Source organism: Lolium rigidum, unplaced genomic scaffold (genome assembly GCF_022539505.1).
Source record: "Lolium rigidum isolate FL_2022 unplaced genomic scaffold, APGP_CSIRO_Lrig_0.1 contig_27846_1, whole genome shotgun sequence".
Classification (NCBI taxonomy): Eukaryota; Viridiplantae; Streptophyta; class Magnoliopsida; order Poales; family Poaceae; genus Lolium; species Lolium rigidum.
Window position 1 is genome coordinate 153,676 of NW_025900080.1, and position 22,050 is coordinate 175,725.

Consider the following 22,050-nt stretch of genomic DNA (forward strand, 5'->3'; position numbering starts at 1 on the left):
AGGTTGAGCAAGTGTTAGATGGTGTGCACGGGGACAAAAGAATGAATTTGTCTCATGTAAGATGGCACACATAATTTGCTGGAATTGTAGGCATTGGAAAAGAGTTAGCAAGCGCTACGTTCTGACGTTGTAGATGCCTGGATGCATGCTTGTATGTATGTGTGTGATTGATAAGTCAAAGTTAACTCAGTTGCCCAGACGGTTCATCTGGGTCTGAGCCCAATGAAGCTACCTCTATTATTCCATCATACACATCAACTTACTAAATGATAACTCGGGATTTTGCTGTAAAAACATGAGTATGTCAACACCTTATCTTTAGTTCTGAAAACCGATGTAGTAGTACTAGACACCCACAACTTTGTAAAGCCAGCTGGTTATGGAGAAGGTCTTTCTTTAGAAATGTAATGAGGTGTCTAAAGTGATCTCCCATTGTGGATAAAGGATGGTCTTTGTCTAGAGGTAGGCGAAGTCAACAAATTCAGCAAATAGATCCAGCCGCCCGCGTGAGATCCAAGGGTCATACGACACGCCGGCACCGCCGCCTCGTGCCGTCCGTCCGTCCGTCCCCTCCGCCGCTGTCCCTCTCCGCCCCTACCTAGGAGAGGAGGACCTATGTAGCGGCGCCTGTGAGACTCAGTAGTCCAGTCCAGTCCAGAGAGGCCGTCTGTGCGCTTGCTGTCCCGGTGTTCCTCGCCTTGTCCGTCCCCTCCTCCGGCCAAATGGCGGCGCTCCGTTCGCCGCTGCCCCTCCTCTTGAACCGCCCTGCCGCAGCCGCCCCGCCGCTCCGACGCCGACCTTTGTTGCTCGCCTCCTGCGCGCGGCCCCGCCGCACGCCCCACTTCGTGCCCCGGTGCTCCGCCGGCGCCGCCCCTCCGCCCCCCTCCACGGTCAGTTGCCCCGCCTCATTTCCTGCCCACGTCGTTGGATTTGTCGAGCGAGCTACGAGCCGGTAGAATTATAGCGGATGTCTGTCTGTCCGTCCGGCGCGCTTGTCTGCAAATCGCTAGGCTCAGGCTGCCGCTAGCCTGGGCATGAATTCGACCTTCTTGGTTTCTGAGTGGCCATGGCAGGCATCTGTCTCACTAAGTTGTGCCCTTAAACAGTAGCAGCACTCGCCCTTTGGCGGTAGAGAAGTACTAGAATTCAGCATCAAAATTTTGTTAGAAAAGGGAAAGCTTTCACTGGGTGCCGGTTGGGTCCACTGGCGCCTTGCCGTTGTCAAACTGTTGGGTCAGAGTTCTACTCATTGTTCATCCCAGGAGAGATAGATTGATAGAAGATGGACCCCTTTGCCGTTTTATAAGAATTTTATTTTCTGTGTGCGAATACATGCCAGTTGTTTGACAATAGAAATATGAGAAGCTGCAACTACGTGATTGGAATTGTGGAGTCGCGGGAAGTCTTTCAGTGTTGTGCTTCAGTCAAACAATAGTTTTACAAAGTAGGAATGCTTTATGGCAAGGAGTACCACATTGATGTATTGAGCTTGCCTCCTTCGTGTAACTTGCTTTGCCTTTTAACTCTTATAAATCGGCCTCGCAGCTAGAGAGCTCACCTCGCGGAAAGTGCTCGCCTTTGCTTGAGAGTGCTCTATTGCCCGGTGGAAGTGAATTGGCTGTGCATGAATGGAAGGCGGTTCCGGATATCTGGAGGACAGCAGCAGAAAAGTACTCTGACCACGTAGCCTTGGTTGATCCTTATCACGATCCTCCTTCCGAATTGACTTATAAGCAGGTATTTCTTGAACTGATCTATTGATCCAAGACAACTTCTCTGAAAATATGAGCACAAAGTAGACATCAACTTACATATGCACTACACTACTGATAGTTTCAAATAAATAGAAAAGAGGTCTTTATGGGTTACTACAGCAAGGGACTATCTGTACTCCAAATACACAATTCACTACATGATTTCATCCTTTTCATTGATATACATTCTTTATTCAGCTTGAACAGCAAATATTGGATTTTTCTCATGGTCTGAGGGCCGTTGGTGTTGCTCCTGATGAAAAGGTGGCTCTATTTGCTGACAACTCATGCCGGTGGCTTGTTGCTGATCAAGGTAATTTTTCCTTCTTAATTCAAGATTGTTAATTAGCATGCATTATGATGCACATGTATTACTTCTGTTATCTATTAGCTCCTGAAGAGTTCAAATTGCCAAAATGCTATAGTTGCTATATTTTGGCTTGCAGATTATACACGAATGCTTCTGTTACATTCCTGTCAAACAGTTTATGACGGAAACAACCAAATAGTAGTGGCTTTGGTATCTGTTTGACTGTTAAAAACTTAAAAGACACTGAGTTACAAATTTTAGTTTTTTAAACTGAGCAAACGTCAACTTGTTGAATTATGTAGTTACCATTTATTAAGTCAGCTATCTAGAGGAGTTCCTCTAAGTGTCTTTCAAATACATCACCATCTATTTTCATCAGTAACCAACTAATCATGCAACTGACACATGCATATGCAATCCAGGAATCATGGCTACTGGTGCTATCAATGTTGTTAGAGGAACAAGGTCTTCAGATGAAGAACTGTTCCAAATATACAATCACTCAGAAAGGTGAGTTATCAACTCCTTTCCAGATGTGAGTTTGAAATTATTTTGCTTTTTAAATGGTTGCTTATACAATTAGGAGCTGATCCATACAATTCCAAAGCATGTGCAACATACTGAAGTTCCATCTACTTGTCTCTTTCTGCCCTTTTTGAACTGATGGAAGGGCCCACCTGGATTCATTTCCTGTCTATTTAAAGCTAAACAGCCATTTGGATATGCCTAATTGAATCCTTTCACTTGTTCTATTTGATGGAATGCTGAGGTGAAAATTGAGAAAGGTATTAACTGTTAAAGGGGCATGCAAATTGAGAAAGGTGTTAACTGTTAAAGGGTCTAGCTGTAAAGTAAGAGCTGGATGGACCACCTTTTAGATTAGCCTTGTGTTAGCTGCTAGCGTGTGAAAAAAGTACAACATCTCCATTGCAATTTTAATTTTTTTGTTGGACCAAAATGTTTTTATTGTGCTATTGTTATTGTATGCACGGCTGGCCATGAACTTAATCTCTCGAAGCATATGCATGCTTGGTTACTGAAATATTTTTCCTTGAGCATAGCATGGTGTATTTATCATACATACTATAGGAATATGAATTGTTAGACGATGGCACTGTAATGTATCTTTACTTTATGCATGTGTCTGCTATTTAATACGAATTGCAGTCTTTTACTTTCATGTTATGATATGACTTTATTGTTTTTTCCCATCACAGTATTGCACTTGTTGTGGACAGTCCTCAATTCTTTAACCGGCTTGCAGAATCTTTCATTTCAAGGATTAATGCAAGATTTATTGTGCTACTTTGGGGTGATAAATCATCCCTAAATAGTAAAGCTGTGAAGGACATGCCAGTTTATGACTACAATGATATCACTGAACTTGGAAAAGAAAACCGTAATGCATTGCATCACTCTCCCGAGCAAGGTATCTTTTGCATGATATCATAATGTGGTATGAATCACCAGAAATATTTAGCTGAGATTGTATGGAGGACTTTTCTTCCAATCTGTTGGTACTTCACTTTCTCTGTATTTCTGGCATTGAATGGCAGATAACTTGCTAATTATTTCATCCTGTAAGGTGTCTTAGAATTCCAATACCACTGAACAGTTCATAGATTTACCCATTACTGTTGGTTTTGTAGTTGCTTGTTAATGGTTGGCCTAATCATTTAGTTATATCGAGAGTTTGCTACTTAAGTTCTTGGCCAACACTAAATTGGTTATTTCTAAGCTTAATATCTTTGATATCTATTGTTATAAAAAAAACACTTACCTTTCGTTTCTTTCAAAAATATAATGACAACGTAAAACTCTTGTTCAGTACTCAAGTAGTCAACTTGCATCCAATGAAAATGTTGTTTTTTCCCAACATTGTTATCTCATGTTTAGTACTCAATCAGTCAACTTGCATCCAAGAAAAGGTTCCTTTTCAACTATGTATTATATATTGAAACTTTTTCTTCCCTTAGGTCATGATGGTGTCTTCGAAGCCATTACTCCAGAAGATGTTGCGACTCTAATATATACTAGTGGAACAGGTGGTACACCAAAAGGCGTGATGCTTACCCACCGAAATCTCCTGCATCAGGTTAAACATCCAGCAGCATTAAAATTTGGACAACGAGTCATAAGTAATAATATTATGCTTTGTGCAATAGCCTTTACTTTGTTTCCTTATGTGCCGGGATTCCTTTCTTAGCTGAAGTGATTTTGATGTGTTCTTCCTGTATCCACATAAAGCTTTACGTTATTAACGTTCTGCAGATAAATAACTTGTGGGACGTTGTTCCAGCAGTACCTGGTGACAGGTTTCTAAGCATGCTTCCACCGTGGCATGCGTATGAGCGTTCTACCGAGTACTTCATTTTTACTCATGGAATTCAACAAGTTTACACTACTGTGAAATACCTGAAGGTATCATTTTGATACTTTTCATCAGAAAACACTTCATTCTAGTGAGTTTTGGCATGAAGAACCTAGCGATGTCATTCAGAACTCATTGAGATGTAGTATTCATGTGCTCTATTGCATCATTGCATGGGTTATGCTGTCATATAATTAATAGCTTTCTGAAAGCTGCAAACTGCAGAACTCCAGAGTCCAGACCTAATAGTTTTCATGCGAACCCAGTATCACAATGCACTCAGCAGAGTTCTGTGTACTGTGTTGCACTCTTCTCACAACAGTTTTATTGTCTATCTGGTGCAGAATATGCTGAAATTGGTTATGCATATTAACATCTCATCTTCTTGTATAGGCAGATTTGCAGCAGTACCAACCTCATTATATTATCTCAGTACCGCTGGTCTACGAAACTCTGTACAGGTAGTCTTTTTAACTAAAATGATGACCTGTGAAGTGTTCTATAGGAAATGATATGGTATTAATAGTAGAATTATTTAAGTTCACAAATGTGTCAATGTTGTTCCATGTCAGATTCATCTTTTGTTCGCTGTCAACATCTATGCTTGATCATTTCCTTAGCCTTGTTTGGGTTATAAATTTTATAGGTCCGTGTAGTCAATATTTCTTGTGGACCAGTGGTGATTAGCAGCAGTTCATAAAAAAAAATATCTTGTATCCATTTTGTAACGTTTCTCCCTTTTGTACAGTTCAATTCAAAGGCAAATATCTTCCAGTTCCACTTTTCGAAAGACTGTTGCCCTTGCACTAATCAAGATAAGTTTGCTATATATGGAGGCAAAGAAGATATATGAGGTATGAACCCCGAGTTAGCATGAGTTACCTAATTTGCTTAGCTGCAACTAAGGTCGTTCAGAGATATTATGTTTCTTCTCACTCTTTGATGACCAGATGTTCTCCATAAATTCATATCCGATTACCTTCTGCCTGTAGCCTATTTCTCTCCCTAAGTCAAATTTCCTTTTTGTGTCTTGCTTTATGTTCTTCTGGAAAGGGAACAGTCTTATCAAATAATCCTGTTGAACCATCATTTATTACCTACATGGTCAATTGTCTACGGGCAAGAATCGTTGCTGCTATTTTGTGGCCTTTGCATAATTTCGCAAAGATGTTAGTCTACAAGAAAATCCATTCTTCAGTCGGAATTTCAAAGGTACGTTTATCTTGCTCATGTGTGTATATATGTGCTACCTTCATAATTCTTGTGCAGTTTTGAGTGTGAAATGAGCTTCCTTAACTTCAGTTTTGACTGTACTTAATAATTCTATGGTTTCTCTGATAATTTGCAGGCCGGTATTAGTGGTGGTGGAAGTCTCCCGATGCATGTCGACAAGTTTTTTGAGGTAGAGACTTAGCACTAAGTAAACTTTGTGTAAATTGCAGTTCATCAATATTGTTTTCTTTCAGGCAATTGGTATCAAAGTGCAAAATGGCTACGGTCTAACAGAGACTTCCCCTGTTGTAGCTGCTAGACGACCATTGTGTAATGTAAGGGGTTCCACAAAACTTGTTTCTATATATAACAAACATTTGTTGTCTTATCTTTTGGCATGTTAAAATTACTTGGTTTGTATTTAGTAGGAAATGTTATACATGAGTTTACTCATTGTGGGAAGAAACTAGATAATGAAATCATAGTGTGAGTTACACCATGGATAATTAGGACCCTTACAAAAAAAGGCTGAAAAGGAGGATCGATGTTATTCATATTCTTCAGATGATGCATTTTTCTACTCCCTGAAAGGAGATATTACTAACCAATAAACTCGGATTTAGAAGATATTGCATCTTTTTCTATTTATAGGACTATATCCTTCATACTGGATTCTTTCATACTGGATTTTAATTGCTAGGGACAAAGAAACATGATAGTTACTGTGCTAATTTTGTGCTTCTTGCCTTCCTGAACCTTTTGTGTCATTTGAACTGGTTACAAACTTATAACCATTTGATAGCATCGTCTCAATAATGTGGGATGATTTGCCACCCATTCGTACTTATACGTATTTATAGTTATATTAATAATTAATACTACTAACATAAATAGTTTATGTAACATGAAGGTTCTTGGCACAGTTGGTCTCCCAATAAAGCATACAGAAATCAAGATTGTGGACATAGAGACTGGTGAGGTGCTCCCAGATGGTTCAAAGGGGATTGTGAAGATTAAAGGACTACCAGTAATGAAGGGATATTATAAGGTTCTATCTATGCACTTTACCTAAAATACAAATCAATTGTCAAAATTAAACTAACTGATCTTCCATAAGCATATTACTTGAAGAAATAAACATGTTTATCTTGATTAGAATTCAGCACTTTGGCTCACTTCGCTTTTGCAGTTACAGATAATTACACCCCAATCCTCTTAATTCCATGAGTGCACAAGGCCAATCATGAAATAGAACTCTAGATGTTATGACTGGGCTTATAATCAACTGAAGGATATAGGCAACAAAGGCAGGAATTTCTGTATGTATCATGACATCAAGTCCAGTATTGGAAAAAAATAGGGACTAGAAACTGACGTCATGGGCTAGAAAATTATGGACTAGAAAAATTAGGAGTCTGAGATGGTGTCGATATACCACAATTAGATAAATCTTATAATCCATGTGAAGACACCATGCGTTTAACTGATGTATGTGAGTCTTAATCTTCCTTACAGGATTCTCATTTATCTCCTAAAACTGATGTTGTCACAGAATCCATCTGCTACAAATAAAGCTGTGGATCAAGATGGTTGGTTCAACACTGGAGATATAGGTTGGATTGCACCTCGCTGTGCCACAGGGCCTAGTCGAAATTGTGGAGGGATGCTTGTTCTTGAAGGGCGTGCTAAGGATACGATAGTTCTCACTACAGGTATTATAATTTTTTTTGAGAACGTCACTTATTTATGCAAGATTTATTTACTGTTATCTATGTACGATGATTATGACCTTGTACTTCTTTGTATACCGGAGTGTGATATTGGACTTCGAAGTCAATTAATTCAGATGTAGTTGTATACCACATAACTGTAATCAGAATTTGACTGCTCTCAAATGCTTACTAGATCTGACTGCACTTGAATGTCCTAATTTCCAGGTGAAAACGTTGAACCTGCTGAGCTCGAGGAAGCAGCAAGCAGGAGTAACTTGATTGATCAGATAATGGTCATTGGGCAGGTGAGGCAAAGGGCAGAACCACCTAAGTGCTGCAGATATCATATGTCCTGTTATGAATTTATGGCATTGTTATTGTCCATTGACGCTCCTTGATGTGTCTTTCTTGCAAGTAAACTTCCATAACTGATAAGAAAAAAATGTTTGTTCTTTGTATAGGACCGACGACGCCTTGGTGCTATTATTGTTCCCAATAATGATGAAGTTCTAGCTGCAGCAAAAAGAAAGTCAGGCCTTGATGGGAGTACCGGAGTAGCCAAAGATATGGTCAAGAACTTGGTATATGATGAGCTGAGAACTTGGTAAGAGTTGTCTGCCAGACTATTAGCTAATTTGAGAATGTTCCATGATCACAAACCACTCACTGGAAGTAGAAATATAAAATAAATTCAAGAGGTGGCATGCACTGGTTTTTAGGATCTTATAATTTTGACATTTGACTTGTGTTTTATCGGTTAAATTATTATAGCAAGAGCTGAACTATTTTGTTAATGCATGTCAGCATGGCGGGTTGCTCGTTCCAGATCGGCCCTATCCTTGTTGTCGAGGAACCATTCACGGTATGGTTTCCTACTAGAACAATGCACCATAAGTTTTTTCGGTAGCCAATTGTCACGTAGCTGTTACTTACAATCTTGACATTGTTTCTGACTCAGATTGACAATGGTTTGATGACACCTACCATGAAAATAAGAAGGGACAAAGTGGTAGCCAAATACCAGGGAGAGATTGACGCCTTGTACAAGTGAAGAGGACGGTGGAGTGTGCTTGAGTACATACTGTAGCTTGTAATATTTCATTTTACTTCCAGTAAGTGGTTGTCGCCTGCAGCTAGGTTTTTTTTTCTCTGTTTTCCTCCCCGAATCTGGCATCTTGGTGCCTCCACTCCCCCCCCCCCCTGTTGGTCCATCTCTGCTGGCTGGAGAAGTGGAGCCGAGCGGCTCCCAGTTTGGATCTTGTGCCTTCCTTGATTGTGGAGTCAATACAAGTTGCTCCTAATGGCGATGCTGATGTTGCAGCTCAACGTTCTTCGAGCTCCCAAGCCCTGTGCCGACCGCAGCTGAATATCACTTCAAGTGTTGTCGCCTTCAAGTTCAGTCGAAGATCTTCAGGTTAATGGTCCACATCGCTCATGCTGCTTCACGCCCAAGACAATGAATGGCACCGTCAGTTACTTTATCATCTGTTAACTTTGATCCTACTTGCTCCGTTCCTTGTCTCATTGTGACATGGGATACTTAGCTCAGATCCGAACCTGTAATTCCTCATCTTTGTAATATTGGGTTAGAACCCTAGCCGCCCATGGTCTGGCTGGCGTAGCTCGCTTGCATGAACTCGTTTAAACTACTGTGAATCATCCCTCTGAAATCGAAGGGATTGGCGAGTTAACTGAATATTCCCTATTCCTGCTGTTTTGGATCGACTGGGTATATCAATTGGTATCAGAGCCAGTCTGGTTCTTGGAGGTGTTTGGATCGGAGCCAATCTGGATTGGGTTCTCTAATAAAAACCCCAGTTTTTGCTTCTAATTCCGGCGGTGGAGTTGTTGCTGACAGAGGTGGATTGGTGACGGTGGCATAGTTCGGGCGTAGATCGGGTACCGGCGTTGGTTTTTGAAGAGCCCTTCTTCAGTGTAGAATCCCACCTCCCACCCTGATCCGTATGCTTCCTGGCGGTGTTGGCGGTGGAAGGATGAAGGTCTGGTTTTCAGCCTGTGCTGGTGTCAAATCCCCCCTTTTCGTTTCATCAATAATCTCCGACAGTAAGGTAAGCATGCTCCCTGCCACTGCAAGTCCTTGTCAGTTCCGATGGAAAAAGCCGCAGATTCCGAAAACACTGGTCTTCTGGAGCTCAAGTGTCTACAGCTAGATGTATCGATGCTGCAACAAACCAGGGAAGATGACTGGAAGGAATTGTATGAATTCACACAGACTGTTCGGTCCAATTTTGCTAGTATCCAAGCAAGCTTTGCCACAATTCAAGAAAGCTTTACCAAACTGTTGTCCAATTCAGCTGAACAAGTGCTAGTTACTCAAGCAGTTGACAGAACACCACTTCATGGACATACCCCAGGACAAGGTAGTACTGTACACCAAACACCTGAAAAGCTGTCATTCCTGTGGGAACAGCTGCTCTCAAGGATGCACAGGGAAAGGATCTTAATTTGGATGGAACACCAAAGATCACCTACAAGCACCCAAACCATACTAGTAACGACAACCAGCAGAGAGTAGATGCTCAGGTTCAACAACAGCAACACAACTCGGACGGTGAAGAAGAGCAATACGATGGCAGAAGAAACAGAAACATGATGGTACAACCGTTGGAAATGCAAAGTATTCAGCCTGTAGTCAAACCCGCCAGGTTCAACATATCGGATTGCGAAGATGCTGATTCATGGATCCAGCAAGTAGAGCAATACTTTGAAGCCAGCAGAACACCACCTGAGCAAATGGCTGAATTTGCAGTTTCTTAATTGAAGGGAAAGGCAATGCAATGGTGGAGAGGCACCGGCTATTCTCCTTCGGCATACCCTTGGTGCAGATTCTGTGGATCACTTGCTGATAGATTTGCTGAGCAATCAATTTGTGACAGTGTCAGGCCATTTCATGCCCTTACTCAGACTTCTACAGTGAGCTGCAATATTGAACAATTTGAAAGGCTACTAAATCTGGTCAGAAGGAACAATTCTAATCTCCCCAATGATTACTTTGTGAATTGTTTCATATCTGGCTTAAATGACTACATCCAACACCATTTGCAATCCCACAAGCCTAAAGATATGCAAGAAGCCATGTGGTTTGCTTGAAGAATAGAAATGTCTCAAAAGCCTGTTTACCAACCAACCATACCTCTTGTGAGGTGACGAGTGTATTTTGAACTTGCAAAAACCCATGGAAATGGACAAGGATTGCCAAATATCATCCAGCAAGCTAGGCAGAAAAGCCCCGGCGCGCTGGCGGCGGCGGGGCTCCTCTCTCCCCCGCGTGGCTGTGGTGGCGCGGGCTGGCGCGATCGCCGGGGGCGCCGTGCTCGACGTCTGGCGCGGCGGCGCGGTGGCCTGACCACGGCGTGGTGAAGACACAACTCCGGCGGGGTGGCGGCGCGGCTCCTGGCTGGCTGGCGCGGCCCTGCGACGACGTGCCCGTAGCCATGGGTGGCGGCGGCGGGCCTAGATCTGGGCCAGCGGGCCTAGGTCTGGGCCTCATCTGGGGTGCCTCGGGTGGGCGGCCCCGATGCGTCTGGCCGGCGAGCGGCGAGGGCGCTGGCTTCGTCTCCCCCGATGTCCTGCGGCGGGCATCGTGGTGGGTGCCTTGGTCCGGCGTCCTCGACTCCTCGGGATGTGAGGCGGCGGCGGGCGGCGTCTGCGGCGTGGATCTACGGTTCACGTCGGTTCTGAGGTAGTAGCTGCTGGTCTTGGCTCCTGTTCACCTTCTCCCAACCTCCCGGACGAAAGTCCAAAATCTCGCTGATTGGGCGGCGGCGACGCGCTGCTGCGCCGTGACCTTCTTGGAGGCGCCGCCTGGGGAGGTTTGGGTAGGGTGGCGGAGCTGAAGGTTGCAGCTTTGGGCAATGTCGGTCCTTGAGCAGCTGCGGTGATCTCTAGCCCGTATGCGTGTGTCGACGGCAGTCTGCCCCGTCCTCTGCAGGTGCTCCCGGCGGATTTCTCGTCGCTGGTGGATGTCCAAGTGCTCAGCAGTGTGGCCGGTATGGTGTGATCTTCGTCAAGGTAGTCTTCTCCAGGGTGGCGTCAGGTCCGGAGCCCAACACCTCTGCAGCTCTCGGGTGAGCTTCTCTCATGTTCGATGGTTCGACGCCTTCGAGCCAGGCGAGAGGGCAGGGACCCTCTTCGGCATGAGAACAGGTTGGTGCTTCTGGTGCTCGGAGTCCTGGCTGTTCTCCTCGGATTCAAGACTACAATTCTGCTCCGGGCAGTGCCTCGCCGTGCCTCCGGCTGGTGTCCTTGGTGTCGAACAACGGCGGTCTGCACTTCTGCGCTCGCGCTTAGTGCAGTGTTGTAATTCGTTCTGTGTGTACCCTTGTATCTTTCTTGCCATGGTGTGCGTGGTGTGGTGTCCTGTTGTAACTCCTGGCCGGTTGATGGCTTTGTTAATTCAAAGCTGGGCTTTCGAGCCTTCTGTTTAAAAGCTAGGCAGAAAAACATTTGTTATAAATGTAAGGAGACAAACAAGTGTGAAATTTGGCACAAGGGAACAAATTCAAGCACTACAACAAGAAGCTGAGGACCAATACCGACATCGTCTATGTAACAGAGTATGATGATGATTCGGATGAGGATCCACCAGTTCCCAAACCAGAAACCAGAAGCATCATTAAAACTATCTATGCATGCAGTAAAAGCCTCAAGCAACACCAGTTATACATTCACACTAACAGCTATGTTGGGCTCTTATTCTGCTACTGGCAGTACAGGGACATTGATCATGACACCTGAACTGGCCCAGAAGTCAAATTGCAAGGTAATTCCAAACAAGATGATAAAATTTATGGTAGCAAATGGAGGTTAAATTTCTTCAGAATTTCACTCTGATACTTGTCACTATATATTGCAAGGAAATCCTCTACGTTCCACTTTCAGAGATCTCCCTCTCAAAGGATATGATATAATCTTTGGAAATGATTGGATTAAAGCACATAGTCCTGTCACTGTCAAAATGGATTACAAGTAAATGTTTATTAAAGTCAGAGATGACAAGGGCAAGAAGATCCTGCTATATGATGAATCACTACCTAATGCAGCTACAGTTCAAGAAACTGAAAGAATTAATCTCCTCAAGGCAAAACCTATTTGTGGATCATATATATTTATTGTCAATACACTGCCTGCAACTACCAAAGGTTCACATCAAATGCAAGTACAAACTGTCATCCAGAGTGTTTTGAAAAATTCCAGGATATTTTCTCAACACCCACATCCTTGCCACCTAAAAGAACTTGTGATCACACTATACCCTGCCTGAATAAAAGATTGTGAACCAAAGATCATATAGGTTGCCACATCACCAAAAGGATTCTATGGAACAAATAATCAGGCAGTTGATTCAGCAACAAGTGATAAGAGACAATACCAGTCCGTACTCCTCTCCTGCTTTATTGGTCAAGAAAAAGGACACAACATGGAGATTAGTAAGGGAAATACTTTTGTACTTACACGTGACTTTCGAAAGCTTAATGCCCAAACAGTCAAAAACAAGTATCACATTGAAGTAATAGAAGATTTGTTGGATGAGGTACATGGTGCCACTATTTTCTCCAAAATTGATCTAAGAAGTGGTTATCACCAAATTAGGATGGATGAGAGCGACATCCAGAAAACTGCATTTAACACCCATATTTGCCACTTTGAATACCTGGTGATGCCCATCGGATTGACAAATGCTCCTGCACCTTACAAGCATTAATTAATACACATCTGGCTCCTTTCTCAGAAAGTTTGCTTTGTATTCTTTGATGACATTTTGATGTACATCAAAAATGCAAGTGCACCTGACCACAGTTTTCCAAGTGCTCCAACAGAACAAACTGTCAGCAAAAAGGGAGAAATGCTCATTTGGCCAGAACAAGGTGTAATACCTTGGCCATATTAGTGGCAACTAACCCACATAAGTGGAAGCAATTAACAACTGGTCAAGACCCAAAAGTATCACAGAACTGAGAAGTTTTCTAGGCCTAACTGGCTATTACAGGAGGTTTATTACACACTGGCATTATATGCAGGTCACTATTTGACTGTCTCAAGAAAGATGCTTTTAAGTGGACTGAACTGCAAGAACAAGCATTCCTGGAGCTCAAATCATTGCACTCAAACACCCAATTACAGTCAAAATAGTAGCAAAAAACTTTCATTGAAAATGTGTTCAAATTACACAATCTGCCTACAGTGACTGTTACAGGCAGGGACATAATTTTTACAAGCCACTTGTGGCAGAATCTATTCAAAGCTCTTGGTATTAAACTACATCTCAGTACTTGCTACCACCCTCAAACTGACGGGCAAACGGAAAGAGTGAATTAATGCTTGGAAACCTATCTAAGATGCATGACATTTGCAAAAAAAAAAAAAAAAAAAATGGCAGTCATGGATCTCCCTTGCTGAATGGTGGTACAACACCAGCTACCACACCTCACTGAAAATGACCCCATTCCAAGCTATGTATGGATTTCCTCCTCCACAGGTAGCTGAAAATTTTCTTGCTGATGATAATACTGAAGTTGCAGCTGTATGCTACAAAGAAGAAAAGAAGCAAACATTATCATCAAAGAAAATTTGCAGCAAGCTCAAGACGCAAACAAAAATAGAAGTGAGAGAGAATTGCAGATTGGAGATATATATGGTTTACCTCAAGGTACAGCCTTACATGCACTCCTCTCTTAGCATACATAAATGCATCAATTGCACTGAAAATTCTATGGACCATTCCGAGTTCTAGCAAAAGTGGGTCAAACTGCATACAAGTTACTTTTCCTGATGGCCTTAACCTGCATCACACATTCCATGTGAGCCAATTAAAGAAGCACCTGGGCCTGTTGCTATTTGAGAAAATTACAAAAAGCCATCACATTTGAGGCTAGGGTTTCAAAACTTAAAGACAGCGCTTTGAGTTTCCTGTACGTGTGAACAAATCCAGCATAACAACCCGAACGTGGTCTGAAATAGGGAAAAGGGAAGACGTCAGATAACGGGACTTGTTTCAGGCGAACCAGGGAGAAACTTGCCTAGTTTTAGGGTTTTAGCCGAACTGGGATCCTCTAAAAAGTCCCCCAGTATCGACATCCCGAAGCTGGTAAAAAGATCCCATCGACATCGTCCCGATCGAGATCGCTGCTCGCTGGACGACGTGCCTATGTAGACGATGGCCGGCGGCGGCGACCGCCTGTCCGAACTTTCCGACGACCTGCTCCGGCACATCCTCCACTTCGCCCCGGTGATGGAGGCCGCCTCCACGGCCGCGCTCTCGCGGCGATGGCGCGCGCCGCTGTGGCTCTCCTTGGGCGTCCGCTGCAATCTGGCAGGCCTCTACAGGGTCACCGTGGAGTCCCTGCCGTTGGAGACCCTCCGCATGCTGGAGCTCACCGACTGCACGCAGGGACTCCACCAGAGCAAGGCTGCCGTCGTGCTCCCACCGCTGTCCTGCCTACGGCTGCGCCATTGCGCCCAGTACCTAGGTTCTCTCCAAGGCGTCATCGACGCTGCGCCGACGCTCGCCACCGTCTGCCTCGAGTCGGTCGTCCTCCACACAACTGACAACACTAACCGAGGTCACCATGTGTAGTCCGATCAAATGGTCTTACCCTGCCGCCTCCGTTGCCGTGTGGCCACCGTGCTGCGGTGCTGGTGCTGGACAGCTGCACGTGGGAGGAGGACCGCCACATCCTTCGCTACGAGTATCCAGGCAAAAAGACCATCGGTGAGGTGCAGATCGACGGGTGCAGATCGACGCGCCCAGGCTGCGCCGCTTCAGGTACAGCGGGCCACTCCGTCCCTTCTCATTCAGGTCACAACCGCCAGAGCTGGAACGTGTGGATCTGCATTTTCTCTCGGACCACAAGGACAGGAACGAGGATCGAAACCATGGCGTATCAACCTTCTGGCGATTCGTCTAGAGCTTCACGAGCACCAAGGAGATGAGGCTCAGGGTGAACCACCTCGAGGATATGACCGTCTACAACAAGGCGAGGCGGGTCGAGCTCCTGTCGGCATTCCGCCGCCTGGCGCGCCTCGAGGTTCAAGGAGTGCATTGGACGAAAGTGTAGAGAAGGGTATTGGAGATTGCACAGCACCAATAGGGCCGGCTGCTCGTATATATATAGGCGGACACATGTACAATTACAGGTACAACCCTGAGAAAACACGGGGACCTATATCTATACAATATGTTACTCAACACCCCCCCGCAGTCGAAGGGTCGGCACCGACACACAGACTGGAGCGAAACTCAGGAAAAGTCGTGGATGGCAGTCCCTTCGTCATGATATCGGCAAATTGCTGAGACGTCGGTACGTGAAGAACTCGAACGCGACCGAGGGCAACTTCCTCACGAACAAAGTGGATATCCAGCTCGATGTGCTTGGTGCGCCGATGATGGACGGGGTTGGCGGAGAGGTAGACAGCCGACACGTTGTCGCAGAAAACCACCGTAGCCTTGTCAACAGGACAAGATAGCTCGGACAGAAGCTGACGGAGCCATGTGCACTCAGCCACAGCGTTGGCCACGGCGCGGTACTCGGCCTCAGCACTGGAGCGGGACACGGTGGGCTGCCTCTTGGAGGACCAAGAAACAAGCGACGAGCCGAGGTAGACACAGTAGCCGCTGGTGGAGCGGCGCGTATCCGGGCAACCCGCCCAGTCCGCGTCAGAGTAGGCGACAAGGTCAGTCGACGTCGAGGGCGAAGCATGCAATGTCAAGCCGTAGCCCATGGTACCGCAGACGTAGCGGAGAATCCGCTTCACCGCGGCCCAATGAGCATCCCGAGGAGCATGCATATGCAAGCACACCTGCTGCACGGCGTACTGGAGCTCCGGGCGCGTCAGTGTCAAGTACTGAAGGGCACCGACGATGGAGCGATAGAACGGCGCGTCGGACGCCAGCGACCCATCACTGGCGGAAAGCTTGGCCTTCGTGTCGACAGGAGTAGGCGCAGGGTTGCGGTTAAGCATCCCGGCACGCTCGAGAAGCTCGTGAGCATACTTCCGCCGATGGAGGAAGAATCCGTCCGCACGTCGGACAACCTCGATGCCGAGGAAGTAGTGAAGCGGGCCAAGATCCTTCAACGCGAACTCAGCGCGAAGGCGGTCGGTGAGCTGTCGAAGGAGACCAGCGGTGGAGGCCGTCAGAATGATGTCGTCGACGTACAGCAGCAGGTATGCCATGTCGTTGCCGGTCCGGTAGACAAACAAGGACGCATCGGAACGCGTGGAGCGGAAGCCCAGCTGATGCAGGAAGCCGGCGATGCGGCTGGTACCGGGCGCGAGGCGCCTGCTTCGGTCCATACGAGGGACCGAGAGAGCAAGCACACGTCATCGGGGCGCTCGGGGTCGACGAAGCCGGTGGGTTGCTGACAGTACACCCGTTCCTGTAGATGGCCATGAAGGAAGGCGTTGGAGACGTCCATCTGATGCACGGGCCACGCACGAGACGCGGCGAGGTGCAGCACTGTGCGGATCGTGCCCGGTTTGACAACCGGGGCAAACTTATCCGTGAAGTCGACGCCAGCGCGCTGCCGAAAGCCGCGCACCACCCAGCGCGCCTTGTAGCGCTCGAGAGTACCGTCGGAGCCGAGCTTGTGCTTGAAGACCCATTTGCCGGAGATGACGTTGGCGCGAGGGGGCCGGGGAACGAGCTCCCAGGTCCTATTGCGCTGAAGTGCGTCGTACTCCTCCTGCATGGCGGCACGCCAATGCGGGTCGCGCAAGGCAGCGCGAGCCGAGGTGGGCACCGGCGAAGGAGCGGTCGCCGAGCCGGTGGGAGAGCCGGTCGGGCCGGCCTGATGACCAGACAGGCCGGGCGACGGTCCGGTCTGACCGGGCGCTTGGCCGGGTCGGCTGGTGGAGGGGACGCCGCCGCCGTGCGGCAATATGCTTTTGCCGCTGGCCCAGAAGGCAGACGCAGTAGACGGAGAAGCCGCGCAGACATACTGGTCGGCGGGGTAGCGTGTAGACGGCCGCCGCACGCCTGCGCGGGCGCGGGTGAGCATGGGCTCAGGAACCGCAGCGACGGGTGGCGAGGCAGACGGCGAAGAGGCGGCCGCCGCGGGCGACGGGGGCACCGGGGACGCCTCGGACGTCGCGGGCGATGGCGCCGCGGGCGAGGGCGCCGCGGGCGACGGGGGCGCCGCGGGCGAGGGCGCCGCGGGCGGCGGGGCGCCGCGGGCGAGGGCGCCGCGGGCGACGGGAGCGACGGGGCGCCGCGGGCGGTGCGGACGCCGAGGGTCCAGGCGGGGAGGCCACCGCGGTCGGGCGCCGGCGCGCGGCCGCGAGGAGGGCCAGCGGGCGCCGGGGACGCCGAGGGACCAGGCGGGGCCGGCGCCGGGGGGGCCACCTCGGTCGGTCGTCGGCGCGCGGCCGCAGGAGGGCCAGCGGGCGCCGGGAGCGTCGTCGGAGGTGTCGCCATGAGTCCCTGCTGAAACGGAAAAACCAACTCGTCAAAGTACACGTGCCGGGAAGTGATGACACGATGAGAGACCGGGTCGTAACAGCGGTAACCCTTGGTGTTGGCGGGGTAGCCGAGAAACACACAAGGGAGGGAGCGCGGCGCAAGCTTATGCGCGGCGGTGGCAGCGGTGTTAGGAAAACACCGGCAGCCGAAGATGCGGAGGTCATCATAGGTGGGCGGCGCACCGTAAAGGAGATGATGCGGCGTGTAGGACCAACGCACACGACACGGGCGGATGTTGACGAGAAGAGTCGCCGTGGCAAGGGCATCCGACCAGAATCGCGGGGGCATGGAGGCATGGAACAGAAGGGTGCGGACGCGATCGTTGAGGGTACGAAGCATCCGTTCGGCACGGCCATTCTGTGAAGAAGTGTATGGACACGTGAGTCGGAAGATGGTGCCGTGGGTGGCGAGAAGTGAGCGAATGGTGATGTTGTCGAACTCCTTGCCGTTGTCGGTCTGGAAAGCGTGAATGGGGCGACCAAACTGAGTGGAGACGAACGCGAAGAAGGCGGTGAGGGTGGTGGCAACATCTGACTTACGGCGAAGTGGAAAAGTCCATACAAAATGCGAGTAATCATCAAGAATCACAAGATAATAATTATAACCAGAGTTACTCGGAACCGGCGAGGTCCATACATCACTATGAATGAGTTGAAAGGGAAAAGATGCGACTGTGGAGGACGAACTAAACGGAAGGCGAACATGTTTGCCTAGACGACATGCTTCACAAGAATGGGCATCCGTTTTATTACAAGTAAAGGAGAATCCTTGCATTATTTGACGCAGAGTGGCGGAGCTAGGATGGCCAAGACGGGCGTGCCAAAGGTCGACACCGGCGGAGAGGGCGAGTGGACGGCCGGTGTTGGTGGAGGCCGCGCCAACAGGGTAGAGATCGCCGGGGCTGTCACATCGGTGGAGGAGCATCCGGGTACGACCATCCTTGACAGAGAAACCAAAAGCGTCAAATTCCACGATCACGGGGTTATCACGACGGAAAGATTTAACGAAACAAGGTTTTTGATCAAGTCGGGAGAAACGAGAACATTATGGAGAGAGAGGGGAGTGGAGGTGGAAGGAAAAGAGACAGAACCGAGTGTGAGTAATAGGAAGAGCATGACCGTTGCCAACGATGATGCGAGAAGAAGTGGAAGCGGGTGTGGAAAAGGAGAGGTTACCGGGATGCGCCGCCATATGCGCGGAAGCGCCGGTGTCCATGAACCAGTCGCCACCGCCACCATACGCCCCAGCAGAGGGGGCGCTCTGGAGGGCGGTCAGGAGCGCGGGATCCCACGGGGTCGCACCCGGAGGGGCGGCGTAGGTCGGGGCAGGCTGGGGCGCCGCGTAGAACGCCTGATGGGAGGCTGGACGCGGCCCCATAATGCCCGGGTAGGGGGCGCGCGGCACGGGCATGGAGTAGGCGTGAACAACCCCGGTCCACGGGTTGTGACCGGCAGTCCATGGCGGAGGGGCGGTGTACTGCGGGGGACGAGGCGCGGGGGCGGCGGCATTGGCGCCACCGTTGCCACCACCGTTGCCACCGCCATGGCGACGACGGCCACGGCGGCCACCACCAGGAGGAGCCGGCTGGCCGGTCCAGGGACCGGTCTGGCCGGCCGGGGCGCCAGCGGGCCCGGTCCAGGGGCCGGTCTGACCGGGCGGCGGGGCGGCGGCGGGGAAACCCGGCGGCGGACCCAGGGGGCGAGGCGCAGGGGCGCGGGGCGCGGGAGTCTGGGCGCCGCGGGAGAAGCCAGCAGCGAAGGCGGTGTGGGCCGCCCGAGCCCGGAGGTGCTTGAGGCGGCGCTCCTCGAGGCGCGAGTACGCCACGGCCTGCTCGTAGGTGGGCGTGGTGAGGAGCGTGAGGTTGGAGGCGGCGTTGCCGAGATCCTCGCCGAGACCCGCCGACAGGGTGGAGAGCATGATCTTGTCATCGATCGGGAACTCCAAGTCACGGAGCTCATCGGAGAGGCTCTTCGGCTTGAGGGCGTAGTCGTCGAGAGACGGAGTTGTTCGGTGGGTGCCGAAGAACTCCTGTTGGAGGAAGGTGACCCGCTGGATTTTGTTGTCGGTGAAGAGGCCGGTGATCTTATCCCGGACCGTGTGGGCGGAGTCGCCGTCGCGGACGACGGTGCGGAAGATGTCGTTGGAGACGGTCTGGTAGAACCAGCGGATGATGGTGGCGTCGATGGCGAGCCACTCGGGGTCGTGCGGCATGGCGAGGAGGTCGATGGTGCCGTCGACGTGATCAAGGAGATCATACTCGCGGAAGAGCAGCCCAAAGTACGTCTTCCACGGGAAGAAGTTGGCAGCGGTGGTGGAGAGCTTCAGCGGCACGCGCTCGGCGATGGGGATGTCGCGGATGACGGCGACGGAGGGGCCGGCGAAGGGGTTGCTGCTGCCGGAGCCGGAGGAGGAGTCGAAGCGCGCCATGGCGGAAGCGGCGGGGAGGGCCGGCGGCGCCCTAGATGAGAGGGGCGGCGGCTAGGGTTGGAAGTGGAGAGGGCCGGCGGCGCCCTAGAGAGGAGGGGGCGGCGGCTAGGGTGGATGGCGGAAGCGGTGGTGGTGGGGAGGGCCGGCGGCGCCCTAGGGGAGGAGGGCGGCGGCTAGGGTTGGGGAGGGCTGGCGGCGCCCTAAGGAGGAGGAGGGGCGGCGGCTAGGTCAGGACCCGAAGGGTCTCTGATACCATGTAGAGAAGGGTATTGGAGATTGCACAGCACCAATAGGGCCGGCTGCTCGTATATATATAGGCGGACACATGTACAATTACAGGTACAACCCTGAGAAAACACGGGGACCTATATCTATACAATATGTTACTCAACAGAAAGGCAAGACCGCGGCAGTGACTATCGTGAACCTTCTCCGCTGCTGCCCCGTGCTCAGTGCCATCCGAATCAATCTCACCTCTGAGCCCCATGACGCCCCAAAAAACAAAAGGGCACGCCGCACACGAATTCCTCGAAAGGAAGTTCAGATCCCTGCCTTGAGTGGGCGCCACTTGTTGAAATGCTTGCAGAGGTGGTGGTCATGTGGCAAATAATAAAGATGTGAAGAAAAGTATGGTATATTATAAAATGCCCCGAAGACCTCACTCACGAGAGTTGACATGCAATTCAAGCTAGAGAAGCCCAACTGTTTTGGTGCCAAGCTGATCGAATTATTCGCTGAGAATGCCATGGTTCTTGAAGAGCTGCGTATCGACGATGGAGATGAAAAGTTGCGCGAGCACATGAATCCCAAGGCCGACAGATGGATCTCCAATTCATCAAAAAGGAGGAAGTCAGGGGCCACAAGCTTTGTGGTCTTACCTCTTAAGAGGTGACTAGAGAGATTTAGGTTGTGTTTTTCTTAAGAGATTATTATCATTTTCTAGGAGGTGAATTTTGGTTGGAGTGTGATATGGTACATATATTGTGGCTTCGTAGGTATTGCTAAAACGTAAAGTTTAAGGTAGTATAAATACTTACTCCTACATACAAATGTGTATATCATGAAAAATATGGATAAACTATATACTACTAGTAAATACGATCGTGCAGTCCAATACTGGACTAATGTAAGTTAACTATAGCATTATGCAAGTGCAAAAAAGTATTAATACATGCCAAGCACAATATAATTACCACCAAAATTTTAAGCATGAATCATGTATTTATTGTATTACTTCATATACAATTAATGTATTTTAAGCATGAATCATGTATTTTAAGCACATATGTTTCTTTCAAACATATACCACGCTTTTATGTTGTCTATATGAAGATGTAAGCAACGAAAGCCTCTTAGCAAGTGTATGATTCCATAAATTCCAAACTGAAACAATTTACCTTTAGCTTTGACGTAAACTTACAAATAACAATAGTACCGAATGTTGACGACTACCGTGATGTCCGCCCGCCTGCTAGCGCACCCTCATGGTGAAGGAGTGTAGTCCATGCCCGACCTCATGGGAATCGGCGATCGTTGGCGTGCAAGCGCAGCTAGGCCTGGGCAACAACAGGCAAGGGTTACCTAGGCATGAGTGATTTGCGATGGAGGCGGTGGGTTTGGGAAGAGAGTTTTTTACGTGGATTTCTTTGGAATGAGATAGAGTTTGTTAGATGCAAGTCGTGTGTGATGAATCTTCCTTATATCTCTCACATTGAGGTTAGTTGGTAACGGAAGATGAGCGGGTTATGATATGTGGTTGGGATTAGAAAGAGGCAAGAACATTT

At 48.7% G+C, this 22,050-nt stretch overlaps 1 protein-coding gene across 2 annotated transcripts; it reads left to right on the forward strand.

The window, feature by feature from the left end:
- Nucleotides 1–707: 707 nt before the first annotated feature.
- LOC124680754 (probable acyl-activating enzyme 16, chloroplastic) lies at nucleotides 708–9,064 on the forward strand. 2 transcript variants are annotated; one of them, XR_006995580.1, is made up of 19 exons: nucleotides 708–890; nucleotides 1,546–1,737; nucleotides 1,953–2,067; nucleotides 2,487–2,574; nucleotides 3,282–3,493; nucleotides 4,041–4,159; nucleotides 4,336–4,485; nucleotides 4,829–4,896; nucleotides 5,184–5,289; nucleotides 5,489–5,647; nucleotides 5,784–5,837; nucleotides 5,902–5,982; nucleotides 6,558–6,695; nucleotides 7,200–7,359; nucleotides 7,585–7,664; nucleotides 7,821–7,963; nucleotides 8,164–8,221; nucleotides 8,318–8,471; nucleotides 8,681–9,064. XR_006995580.1 is itself a non-coding variant. In XM_047215804.1 (18 exons), exons 1-18 carry the CDS (start codon nucleotides 723–725, stop codon nucleotides 8,408–8,410), a joined length of 2,184 nt encoding a protein of 727 aa, XP_047071760.1. In that variant the 5' UTR covers nucleotides 708–722; the 3' UTR covers nucleotides 8,411–9,064. The 2 variants fall into 2 exon arrangements, 1 of the variants encoding a protein (XP_047071760.1); XM_047215804.1 differs by having other exon boundaries at nucleotides 8,318–9,064.
- Nucleotides 9,065–22,050: the final 12,986 nt, after the last annotated feature.

Coding starts and splice junctions, on each gene's coding strand:
- LOC124680754 (XM_047215804.1), top strand. CDS start 723: ATGGCGGCGCTCCGTTCGCCGCTGCCCCTCCTCTTGAACCGCCCTGCC. Junction 3,494..4,040: donor GCATCACTCTCCCGAGCAAG/GTATCTTTTGCA, acceptor TTCTTCCCTTAG/GTCATGATGGTGTCTTCGAA. Junction 5,648..5,783: donor CTTCAGTCGGAATTTCAAAG/GTACGTTTATCT, acceptor GATAATTTGCAG/GCCGGTATTAGTGGTGGTGG.